The sequence below is a fragment of the Neltuma alba genome, unplaced genomic scaffold (genome assembly GCF_004799145.2).
Source record: "Neltuma alba isolate B1F8T4 unplaced genomic scaffold, ASM479914v2 tig00003697_pilon, whole genome shotgun sequence".
Taxonomy (NCBI): domain Eukaryota; kingdom Viridiplantae; phylum Streptophyta; class Magnoliopsida; order Fabales; family Fabaceae; genus Neltuma; species Neltuma alba.
In genome coordinates this window covers 252,214-264,625 of record NW_021633393.1, presented here as the reverse complement: position 1 = coordinate 264,625, position 12,412 = coordinate 252,214, and the positions used below count along the sequence as shown (strand labels likewise).

General features: G+C 33.5%; 1 protein-coding gene across 1 annotated transcript; it reads left to right on the top strand.

Moving 5' to 3' along the window:
• The first annotated feature begins 4,136 nt into the window (after positions 1-4,136).
• On the top strand, positions 4,137-9,715 carry LOC114742252 (chlorophyll synthase, chloroplastic). The gene is made up of 15 exons (XM_028930527.1): positions 4,137-4,306; positions 4,526-4,570; positions 4,664-4,752; positions 5,917-6,004; positions 6,147-6,232; positions 6,326-6,412; positions 6,493-6,558; positions 6,651-6,734; positions 6,931-6,992; positions 7,387-7,462; positions 7,563-7,625; positions 7,728-7,809; positions 8,274-8,350; positions 8,667-8,714; positions 9,461-9,715. Exons 1-15 carry the CDS (start codon positions 4,195-4,197, stop codon positions 9,521-9,523), a joined length of 1,128 nt encoding a protein of 375 aa, XP_028786360.1. The 5' UTR covers positions 4,137-4,194; the 3' UTR covers positions 9,524-9,715.
• Positions 9,716-12,412: the final 2,697 nt, after the last annotated feature.

The following is a 12,412-nucleotide window of genomic DNA, read 5'->3' as shown; positions in this document are numbered from 1 at the left end:
TGTACCCAATTGAACTTCATAAAATTAAATTTCATATTGCTATTGATATTAATGCTAATAATAACTGATGATGTTGTTATTGATATGGATTAATTTATAATACACATTGAGCCAAATTAAGTTGGGGGACATGCAATGAAATTGATTATGGCTTGATGTGGGAACCTAATGAAATAATTTAAAGATAATGTCAGAAACACACATCATTTTGCTTGCTTGATTATATATTGTGTGGCCAGCCTTTTAGAATTTTTAACTGCGTGATATTAATTGAAAAGGAATAATCCAATTAATTAAAGGTGACACATTTAATGCCAGCGTTTAATGTCTGTGCTGCCTATATGGCTCTTATTATTTGGCCAATTCTTTTAGGGTTCCCATTTTTTATATCAGGTGACGGACAAGACACCAAAAGGAGACATATAACCTTATAATATATTGTTCGGTGTACACGTAGTGGATATGAATGATAATATATGTTAGATATAAAGGCAGATTTTGAGTATCACAAATTATTTTCTTTCTTTATTGTGCGATTATTTTTGCATAATCTTTCAGTAAGTGGGGTACTTATTATTCGTGGCCCATAAAAGATTCGTATGTGACAAAAAGAAATATATATAGATATGGATATACTCCTCGGATCCTTGGCGTATGACCTAACTGAGGAGTTGATGTTAATCCTATATACAAGACTCATTTCACATGGCTATCAATTTTTTTTTTCAAATTAACTCTAATGTTGTTCCCCAACAATAATCAAATAAGAGAAGGAATGAGGGAATTAAGGAAGATGCTTAAGGTGTTTTAAGGGAAAAAAATCATATTAACTAATTTAACTAATATTTTTAGTCTACTTAAACTAGTTAATTATATTTTATATTAAAGATCAAATGAGTATATATATGCTCGTCTGATCTCTTTTTTGTTTAAAATTACAGTGCGAGGGTTCTTTGAACAATTAATTTGCTGTAAGGAGCAAGAAAATAATAGCTTGAGAGAGTACCAAATGTGAGACGTCGTCTACATAAAGTTTCGATGTTAAAATTTGAATAATCTAAATAATGTGTTTCTCTATGATAATAATAGGACTTAAATATAATTGAATCGAACCTATTTTTTTGCAAAAAATGATGAAATATAATGTGCATATACGAACACAAACACACACACAAACACACACAAATATGATATAGAGGGTGTTATCGACATTTCCTTTTGAAAAAAGAAAGGGGAAGGAATAATCTAAGGTTATTACAGCAAACTAGTGCAAGAAGGTAGTAATAAGATTCCAGCGATGTAAGAGATGGATTCTGAATAGGACAATAACATGAAAAGATACTCGAAAAGAAAAAGCAGTGTGCTTTGTGGGGGAGATGGGAATCACATTCTCCTCTGCTACGTATTACACAAATCCATATTTTGTGAAGAAGGAGGAGGAGGAGGAGGGCGCAATGTTCTCTCTCTAAATGAATGGGTGTTTTTCTTTTACGCTTAACCGTTTAAAGTTGATCTAATTTTGGTAAAGATAATAAAGAATTAGAGAAGAGGATCGGACAAGTTCTTTTCCTTTATTGTATATGTATCTATATGTGCGTTATATTTTTATCAGGTCGATGGCTCATGGCTACACACTTGGCTTTTTAATCACACTATGATCTATTAACAAAATGATAAGACTACAGTGATTTTTTCTTGATCAATGGAAAAGTTATAAAGTTCAATGCCAAAAGAAATCCTTATAGGTTTAGGCTGTCGTGTATATGTCTAGAAACACTACCTTCAATCCTTAATATAAGGACTAGTTTGACATTCATTTTGATCTTAAATATAAAATCTTCAATCAATTTTGTTTCTCATATTTATCCATTTTTTTGGGCTAATTCTTATAGTAGTTGCACATGTTAAAGATATCATCAAATGGTAATTGTAACTAGTACATATGATTAGCAAGGATATTTTACAGAAGATAATATATATTTATTATAAATAACTAACTTATCTAATTTTATTAAATTACTCAAATTAGCCAACTAGCTTTTATATTAAGGATAAGAGATAGTATATTTATGTTCAATGTTTGTCTCTATTTACGTGATGCTAACATGAGATTATACAGAAAAATATTGAATCACACCTTGAGTTGATAATTATAATAATCTTTGATAGTATATTGATGTGTCAATTAAGCTGTCTTATATGTGTGTGGATAATAAACAACTTCTTTTCAATTCTCAGGCTAAAATGCTTATTGGCATGATTACCTCGTCTGAAGAGATATTGAAGCAAATGTTACAGACCAACTAAAAAGAAAACTACATTAAACTTAATGTATACCATGAGGAGATCTTAAAAGAAATCTGTTTCAACGTTATGATATTTTGTGTTTAATAAATTACTGATCAAATCATGAATTATGACCCAAAAGTCTTTTTCTGGAAGATATTGTCGATTAAAACAGTTTAGTGGAATACTGAAAGCAACTAACTTTCCCGGGGACCCAATTCCAATTTTAAACGCTCAATCTAATTGAGAAGGAATTAAGTATGAGAAATAACAAATAGACAGTAGAAAATAATGAAGTCATAAAGGCAGTGGATTTTGTAATATCCCAAGTTTTGAATTTAGAAATTTAAGGATAACTTTGAATTAAGTAGCCTAATCAAACATGGAATTGGGAAATAAGCCGTCAAAAGTGTAGGAGAGCTCAATACAGACCAGAAGGAATGAGCAAGACATATGACGATATGAGAGCAACAATGAAATCAGTACAGTTATCAAATTAAGCAGAAATAAAATTATTTGACAACTTGATCCTTAAATTTTGAGTCTCGGAGGGGGAAAAAAAAACTGCAATTAGATCTCAACGGACGCAACATATCCCAAAAAAAAAAAACAAAATTCTTAGTGACATCGCAGTCAAATCTTCGTTAGATTTCATGATGGCGGTGTAATAGATATAATAAATTTCAACTTAAATTTAAATACAATCAAATTTTTAAATACAATCAAATTTTTTTCCGATAAATAAATATAACCACATTTAAATTGCGAAGCCTAGCCATCGATTTTTTTTAAAAAAAAAATTGTATAAGAAACTAGATGTCCCATAGACGACATTCGTTGCATTCTTTCTTCAAAAAACAAAAGTTTCGTTGGTGAAATGCATCAAAGAGGAATTAAGAATTCATCGGAATATAAAATACATAAAATGTTGATTATATTACCAAAAAGAAAAGGTTTTTTTTTTTTGGGTGGCCAGAACCAGAAAATAAAAGGTTAAAACGATAAACTCGTGGTAATCAATCATTTCTCAGTATTTGGGCTGAGACCAAAGAAAACGTAAGCCTTGTAAATCTAATGCCCCAGATCCCACAACGAGCCATCCTTTTCCTGGCCCATAATGCTCCGCAAGCGTGAGCCCTCCTTTCTATTATTACCGCTATCATCAGTATAAAAGTTTGACAACGAATTTAGAATGATTAAGAAAATTAATTAAATTAATTATTTATAATAAATATATATTAAATTTCTTAAATTACTTTTGTTTAATCATATATATATTGGAACTATACTTGGGTGAAAATATTTCACAATTAATAGGAATATTTTTAAAAACATATTATAAATTTAAAAGACGAAATTTTTATATTTAAAACTGTCAACTAGTTTTTATATTTAAGATCGGAGGTATTAATTTTTTTTTTTAATTTACTCATACCTTAGCTGCCAAATACATGCTAATTTTTCACTAGGATTGGAGACAATCAATGCTTCTTTGACATGTAAATATCTTTCTACTTTTGAGTTTTGAATAATAACTTTTTTTGAAATTCTATAAACATTTTATGCATTTGGAGGGGGTAAATACAATCCTCTATTCCCCTGTCATATGTCCTCGTTGCATCCGAATTCGAAATGGGTTATCGAGCGGCTCCAGAAATAATAATCATTGTCCAAAATAAAGCCATTAGCAATCCTACGGCTTCACATAGATATAACCATAAGAACTTGCGTACACCACTATATAGATTATACAATCTCCTCCGCAACGTGACGAGAAATAGTTTTTTTGGTCGAAAAGGTTTATCACTACGCCAAATAGCCAATACCATTTGTCTCTCCGCCAAACGAGGCCGACCCGTGTGTTTTTCCGTCTCTCGTCAGTCACTGGAGTTCCACATCATATCTTCAATGGCTTCCTTGCTCAGTATGGTTTCGGTATCGCCCAGAACTTTGTCACGCACCAGAACCCCTAATGTCCAAGCACGACCATTTCACGCCCCAAGTTCCTTCTCATTCACAAGTAGGTTGACTCAGTGGAGCTCCTTTGATTGCCGTTTGAGTTAGCTATTGGATGCTAGAAACACCTCTCTGTGCCCCCTTTTTGTATTCTGCTATCAAATGTGTTGATTGTGGTTTTGTCAACTTACTCAGCGATGAAACGCCACTAGGAGTTCTTGCCTTTGAGCTTTCGCTCTGTGTTGTTTTATTGGGTCTGATAATTGGTTTGTTATCATTGCAGCGAGGAGATTACAGATTAGAGCAGCAGAAACTGAGACAAACGAAGGTGAATTGAGCTTTCTTGTGCCAATAATTTTTTTTTCAGTTGTAGTAGTTTTGGAATTCAAGTAACTTTCAATCTTTTGGTTGGTATGAGTAGTTAAATCTCAAGCACCAGATAAGGCGCCAGCTAAAAATGGCTCGAGCTTCAATCAACTTCTTGGTATTAAAGGAGCTTCCCAAGAAACAGTGGGTCCATTTTTTTAGTCTTCTTCTTCCATGTCTGTAGTTCGATGATGTGAAAACTATCAATTTTTTTTCCGGGGAATTTATTCTGAGTAGACGCATTCGTTATGATAAGATTTGTGTTATTGTAGTTGTAATGAAAACATCTAAGTTTTACGCAGGAAAAAGTTTGTATTTAAACTACTCGACTGTACTTTAGTTTATTGGAAGAAATGACTGGTTTTGGGAGGAATGAAAATTAGAGGTGATGGTGAGTTGTTGCTTATTAGAAAAACAACAGAAATATGGAAGATATGAAAATAAATAGAATATTTCATCAGAATTATACCAAAATCAGTGTTCTTAAATAATGAGACGTGAGTTTGTAGTCTTTTATACTTTACTGCTATCCCATCAAAATAATAATTACCCTTAAATCAGATAAGAAATAATATGTAATTTTAGAATTTTCACTTCATTTTCATTCCACTTGTTTGTGTGACTGAGGAGAAATTTGCACTGACGCTGAGCCTTGAGCTTATTATTGAATTAGGAAAAAAAACTGCTATACCAGTGCATCTCCCTCGGAGACCGAGATTTGCTACTTGACTACTTCCCGTTGAAATTAAATCCATCCCCAAATATCGCTTACCTCTGCATTTTATACTGTAAGCTAGATTATATGAGGACAAATAAGGCTGACTGAAGAATTGCTCTGTGGTGCTACTTTACTGGTTTAATATGGCAAAATGAGTGTCTCTTTGCATAAGATTGATCTGGATGTTTTATGGACATATGCTAGCTCATATACCTCCCATGCTGTTATTGGTGCATTTTTTCTTTTCTTTTCTTTCTTTTCTTTTTTGTTTTTTCAATCTGGAGATAAGACTTTAAACGCTTTGGCTAGATTATGTGGCTGACATCTGTTGATCCGAAGTATGCTTTTATTTTGAAATGCAGAACATTTTGGGCAATGTTATTTTAAGCACTTTTGTTATTAATGCAATTTAACATTCTGAGACAAACAAATTAAGTACGATCTTTGCTTCTAGTTACTGAGTTCTCTGTCACCTCCTGGCATCTCTAGTCTTTTGATTTGTTACAGAGTAAATAATGTATTAAAACAGATGATTTTGCACCATCCAGAACATGTCTGCTTACAATTTATTATGTAATATGTGTTCACAGAATAAATGGAAGATTCGTCTTCAACTTACAAAGCCTGTCACTTGGCCTCCATTGGTTTGGGGTGTAGTTTGTGGTGCTGCTGCTTCTGGTATTTCTTTTAGTTCTTTGTGATCCTTGGTTTTATTTAATGTTCTCAATTTTGTGTTTTAGTCGCTGACTTCACAGATGCATTGTGCATCTGCATAAACTTTAAGTAGTCAGTGTTCTGAAGCAATCTGTTCACATGACAGGAAATTTCCACTGGAATTTTGAGGATATTGCAAAATCAATTGTGTGCATGATGATGTCTGGACCCTTCCTTACGGGATATACACAGGTTCTATTCCAGAGAAAGATAAGTTTTGCTGATCCTTGTTGGATGAGTGCCAAACTAACATGAGCTTGATTTTCTTCTTTTTTAATTTGTTAGACTCTGAATGATTGGTATGATCGAGAAATTGATGCAATCAATGAACCTTATCGACCAATTCCATCAGGGGCAATATCCGAGAATGAGGTATGTTGATTATCTATCTGGTATTCATGCATGCTTTCCCGTTGTAATTTTTCAAATATTCATTGCCTAAAATTCTTCAGGTCATCACACAAATATGGGTACTGTTGTTAGGGGGCCTTAGCTTGGCTGGCTTGTTGGACATATGGGTTTGTATTCTACACTTCAGTTCCTTTTTTATTTATTTGCTTTAAAGTGTAAATTACAATGAATCTTGGTTTTTCAATGCTTGTTCTTATAGGCAGGGCATGATTTCCCTGTAGTTTTTTACCTTGCTCTTGGTGGATCATTGCTGTCATATATTTACTCTGCTCCTCCTTTGAAGGTACTTCATTTCTACATTTCAAACATTTTCATTATTTTTTTTCCAATATTGTTTCTTTCGGGGTTTGTTTCTCCAAGTCAAAAAAGTAAGTTTGTTTCTTGATGTAAACCCTCCTACTTCCCACTGTTGCAGGGAATACCATTTTTTTTTTTTTTAAAAAAACATTTGACGAAAATTTCCTTTTCTCTGCATGCAGCTAAAGCAAAATGGATGGATTGGAAACTTTGCTCTTGGAGCAAGTTACATCAGTTTACCATGGTGCTATATTCTTTTGCAGTAACATATTTTAAGCACTCTGCTGCTTATCAACATGCATTTCTAAATGGATTCATCACTTATGCCTTTGATATTCAACCATTTTCTCAGTCAGGAAGTTGCTCCTTATGCATAGTAGTTAACTTCCATCCGTATGATGCATACTAGGCTATAAAGGGGATTCTTGCATCTGTACTTAATATTTGCTTAAAAAACTGAAGTTTTTTAAGATTCTTGCTTGCGTTCATTGCAAGGAATAAACTGGGTAAAGCTGAGGGACATTTTATTGACCCAAAATAATGGGGAACCTGATCTGTTAGTTTAATTTAAACCCAAAGTCTGCTGTCTGGACTTGTACCTTGCTTCTAAAGTTTTGTAACCACGTTCCTAATGATAGGTGGGCTGGTCAGGCTTTGTTTGGAACTCTGACACCTGATATCGTTGTTCTCACACTGCTGTACAGCATCGCTGGAGTATGTAGTAGCCGTAATTCAAAAGCTTGTTATAGTTGATATCTATCTCATGTTAAGTTTTTTGAAAAGGTCTGTAATGTTGTTACCGTGTACATGTCAGTTGGGAATTGCCATTGTCAATGACTTCAAAAGTGTTGAAGGGGATAGAGCTCTAGGACTTCAGGTTGTTCTATTGTCCTATCTTTTGATTTTTCTAATTGCTAATCTTTGTGGTTCTAGAATTTCTGATAACTGCTGCCACCTGACATTTCTATTTTCCCAACAGTCACTTCCAGTTGCGTTTGGTACTGAAGCTGCTAAATGGATATGTGTTGGTGCCATTGACATTACACAGATATCTGTTGCTGGTACATTTTAATCCACTAAATATAGTTTTATGGTTTGTTCTCATCTTTTCTTCAAAATAACTATACTGTTAATTTATGCCATGTACTGGTTAGCTTAATATGAACATTGGTGACTTGATTCAAGGTTGTTACTGCATTAACTTCATAAATATATGGGTGGCCCCCTCCCCCACGCGAGGTTCATCCTCTTCCGAAATTTTGTTACAAGATTGGAGTGTTTTCTTGAAATGGTGACAAGAGGACAGCTAAATAGTCAGTCATGCACATGCACACGCACACCTTTGCTCTGTCTCAGTTTGCGGTTGAGATGATTTGCTGAATTTTTTTTTTAAATGGCCAAATATGATAAACTGATTTAGATTTTGGTAAATCAGTCATTTTCAAGTTGATCAAGACTGATGAACCGGAATAGAAAGACTGACTTGGTTTTTATGCAAGGAGTTTATTTGCATATATTTTTTCAGGATATCTTCTTGGAGCAGGAAAACCATACTACGCATTGGCTTTAGTTGCCTTGATAGTTCCACAAGTCTTTTTTCAGGTAGGACACAATCAAAATGAAAACTTTTTTCTTTGCTTAGGTGGTGTTTGGTACATGTGGCCAGTTTGCTGAGTACTTGGAGACCGACTTGTTTATGAGATTTTTTTTTTTACTACACAATAAAACATTAAATTCATGAAAGTTTCATTAAAAGGTTTTTCCTTTCATCACTTATATTTTAAATATCCACTACGGAGGTACGGATTGATAAAAGAAGATTGTCTGTAATAACGTAAAATAGCTGAAAAATGCACTCTTATGTTGTCCTATTCAGCCAAATTTATGTTGGAATCTTACTGGCTCTTATATCTTGCAGTTTCAGTACTTCCTCAAAGACCCTGTAAAGTATGATGTTAAATATCAGGTACATATTCACTATTGGACTTCTAAGAACTAAATTTGCTGTTTCAGCTGTAGAATGTGGTGTTCTTTCAATAAACAAAATAGTGGAGGGTTTCCTTTCGACTTTATTGCAGAGGAAACGAACTGTGGAACCTGAAGCCACTCTTATTCTTCTTCAGATTTGCCGACCCTTCCAATTTCCATTCCATTTTTGGTTAAATAATAATAATGAATTAATAACCATAAGATCTTTATATTGTCTGGTGAAAAAAAAAAGAAAAAAAGAAAAAAAGATCTTAATATTGATGTTCTTGAGATGCTTTCTTTTCCAGTTTCCTCTTTTTCCAGGCAAGCGTACGTGCATATATATTCGTGTGTATAATACTTCCTTGAGAAACTCCTCTGGTCCTTATAATTTTGGTTCTAAATAGAAGACTTATTTCTTATATTTATTAATTTTTTCTAAATTATCTTCATAGATACTCCTTCAACCATAATCAAATAAGTGAGGGGGAAAAGATACTAAGAAAGATGATTATGGTATTTTAAGAAAAACAGGTCATATTTATTATAATTAACTAATTTATCTAATTTCTTTAATCTAATCAAATTAGTTAAATAGGTCTTCATACCGGAGAAGTATTAGATATAATTCATTTCATTCTCTCTTTTCGTGTTCTGTTCTTCCATTTTTCCTCTCTCTCTCTCTCTCAATTGGCTCTATATTTAACGCGCACATGATTGAAGTGGTTTCAATTACTTTTTCAGGCCAGCGCACAGCCATTCCTTATCCTTGGTCTCCTGGTTACCGCTCTAGCTACCAGCCATTAGTCTTCAGTGAATCAATATGCAAGTATCCTGAAAAGTACGTATGGAGAAAATAAACATGAAAGGGAAGTGAAGCATACACACTGGGAAGAAGGGAATTCACAAATATTAGATTGCCTTTACCTGCCTGCTAAAGTTGAGTTTGATCAAGGCTTGTTCTCTTGTGCTTAGAGTAGTTTCGGAAATTTTGGATCCCGGGAGTTCAGGTTGAGAATGTTTACATAAAGCTGTGGACGAGAAATCCATTGGATACAAAATGCTGTCCGCTGCAACTTGTAATGTATGCACGCATCTTTCTAAGGGAAATTTACAGAAATATTGTGATTCGAATTCAGCCAAGCCGTCATCTAGTAGGTTATTTTAAACAAGTCTTTATTGACTCAATGATGTACCTGACTTCCTTTACTAATCGTATATTGTTGAGCTCTCAACCTAAAAAGTTATTTTAAATTATACTCTGATTTCCATATTTAGGGATGTTGTGGACTTATGGTAAATGAAGCGATCTTACAAACTCACTATTTAATCAGAAAAAAAAAAAAACCATGTTTTTCAAAACGATTTTGAGATTAACATTAACATGCCTAAGTCATGTAAGCAATTTATTCCAACGAACGATCAAGGAATTCTCACCTGAAATTAGCTCATGGGTATTTAATTGTGGGTAAGAATAGAAATTAAAAAAAAAACACTCATTTACATACCATATTGATGGTGGTACTTTGTGGTAAGCAGTGATTTTTTTTTTTTAAAAAAAAATTGAGACTTTTATTAAAGATTACGAGAAGCATATTAATATCTCTTTATATGTTGAGAATAGTATAATTCCGTGTGAGATATTGTTGGTTACTAAATATAGGTATTTCTCTTAGTAGGAATTCAAATTGAAATTTTAATTTGTTACGTTATCGTTTCACTAGATCGAATGCATTAGCATCCACCATTGTTGTTGATTGGAAGGTGTTGGTTATCTTCCACTTCAGCAAATTATTTAATTCTACTATTTTCTTTTATCTTTATCCAATCCTACCCGGTCTTTTCCCACTTACCTCACCCTCAAATTGTAATTTTCTAGTGGCTGAAATTATAATAATATTTTATTCTAAAATTTAAATTATCTAAATAATGTTTTAATTATATATTTTACGTATACCGAAATACAAAATAACAATAAAATAAAATGATAGTAGCAAATCATGCAACAATTTTAAATACAAACAGGGGTCATAAAATTTGGGAGTGACAGATTATGATTCTGAGTAATAAATTTGGCAATGAAAGTTAGATATGCATGTTGTGACTTGTGAGTGCTCCTAAATTCTTTTGAACAAATGTGAAATTTGAGATCCCCATACATTATTTTGACTAGTAAATTTCGGAGTGGGGGGTGACTAAATTCTTTGAACGAACTCTAAGGTCTATCTTGATTTTGGAATTGCTTCATGTCCGTAGCAATTTTTTTTAAAATAATTATTTAATTGTAAATATCTTTAAAACATTTATTAAATTAAAGATCAAGATAACATATTCATATCAAAATAAAATGATCTAAGAGGATGTTTGGATGGAAAGCAAATCATGGTTTTAAAAATGCTTTTATAGTATACAAAATAAATATGTAGAAGAGTTTGTCTCTTTTTACAAAAAAATGCTTTTTAAAAGTATTTTTAGTATTTGCCAAACACCTCCTAAATTTGATAATTGAAATGCTTGCTATTGACAAAATTTCAACTCGCATCAAAGTTTTTTTTGCCAACAATGAAAAATATTCTTGAACTTGTTGCCTTGTCGAAACGTTCTTGCAGGTCAAGCCACACTAACCGAGCATCTTGGAAGAAAACGACACCATTCGCAAGCCCCGTTGAGATGGAATTCAAAATCCACGATAACACGACAACATTGCAACGCTCCCACTGATCCTTCTGATTGTCTTCTTGCATTTCTTTCATGCAAGAACCATCAACAAAGCCCAATTTGTGCTTTCCACGCAGAGCTATTCTCATGGCCCGACTCCACACATTGTAATTCTCGGCACCGATGAGCATCTGCGACACAATAGTGGCTCCTTGCGTATCGGAGGAATTATTCATGAAACAAGCTGTCCCTATACACCTGAATAAAATGGGATAGTGGAGGTATAACGGGTGGTTGAAGCTGAGATTTTTGCTTGCAGAATCACCTGAGTTCTTCGAATCTCCCATGGTGGCAAACGGCAACTTCGTCTCCTCGCTTCGATGCAACGCAGAGAACCAGACTAGGGCACGAACACGAAGATTCAATTCATCCTCTCTAATCGATTGATCAATATAGACGAAACGATGTCATCTCCTTCAAGTGGTAATGGACCTCCAGAACCTCGGCTTTGGATACCATGATAGCAGATATGAAACAGGCCCAAAGAATGGAAATTTGTATTATTGAACCGCAAGAGAATCGTCCAGTACACATTGAACAGAGAATGACCCACCTACTTACATTGGGTCCAAAACCAACAATACTAACAGAACCTTGAAGCTAACAGAAAAGAATCCTAAATGGGCCCTCGGCCTAATACATCAATATGTCAATAATATCCATTATATATAAACGTACTTCATTAAAAAACTTCAACTAGGAAAAGCCTTGTGAAACAAAAACCTAGTGAAAAAAAAGTACATTATTCATTGATATACTGCGCAATGTTATCTCATTAAAAATCTTGCTAGAAAAACCTAATGGACAAAACTATAGACAAGAAAAAAAGAGTACTGCATGTATCAACTCCCCCTCTCGACAATATCGGTTGACATTTTTGAGCTACAAGGTCTAATATGACAAAAAATCCTTCCAAATATTGTGGTGAGATAAAAATGTCAAATATTAATTTCATAATCTTCTGAAAATCATGAGACA

Excerpts from the sequence above, each read along its gene's own strand:
- LOC114742252 (XM_028930527.1), top strand. The coding sequence starts at position 4,195 with ATGGCTTCCTTGCTCAGTATGGTTTCGGTATCGCCCAGAACTTTGTCA. Across the intron at positions 6,005-6,146 it reads TTGTGGTGCTGCTGCTTCTG|GAAATTTCCACTGGAATTTT; the intron begins GTATTTCTTTTA and ends TTCACATGACAG. Across the intron at positions 6,559-6,650 it reads CTGGCTTGTTGGACATATGG|GCAGGGCATGATTTCCCTGT; the intron begins GTTTGTATTCTA and ends TTGTTCTTATAG.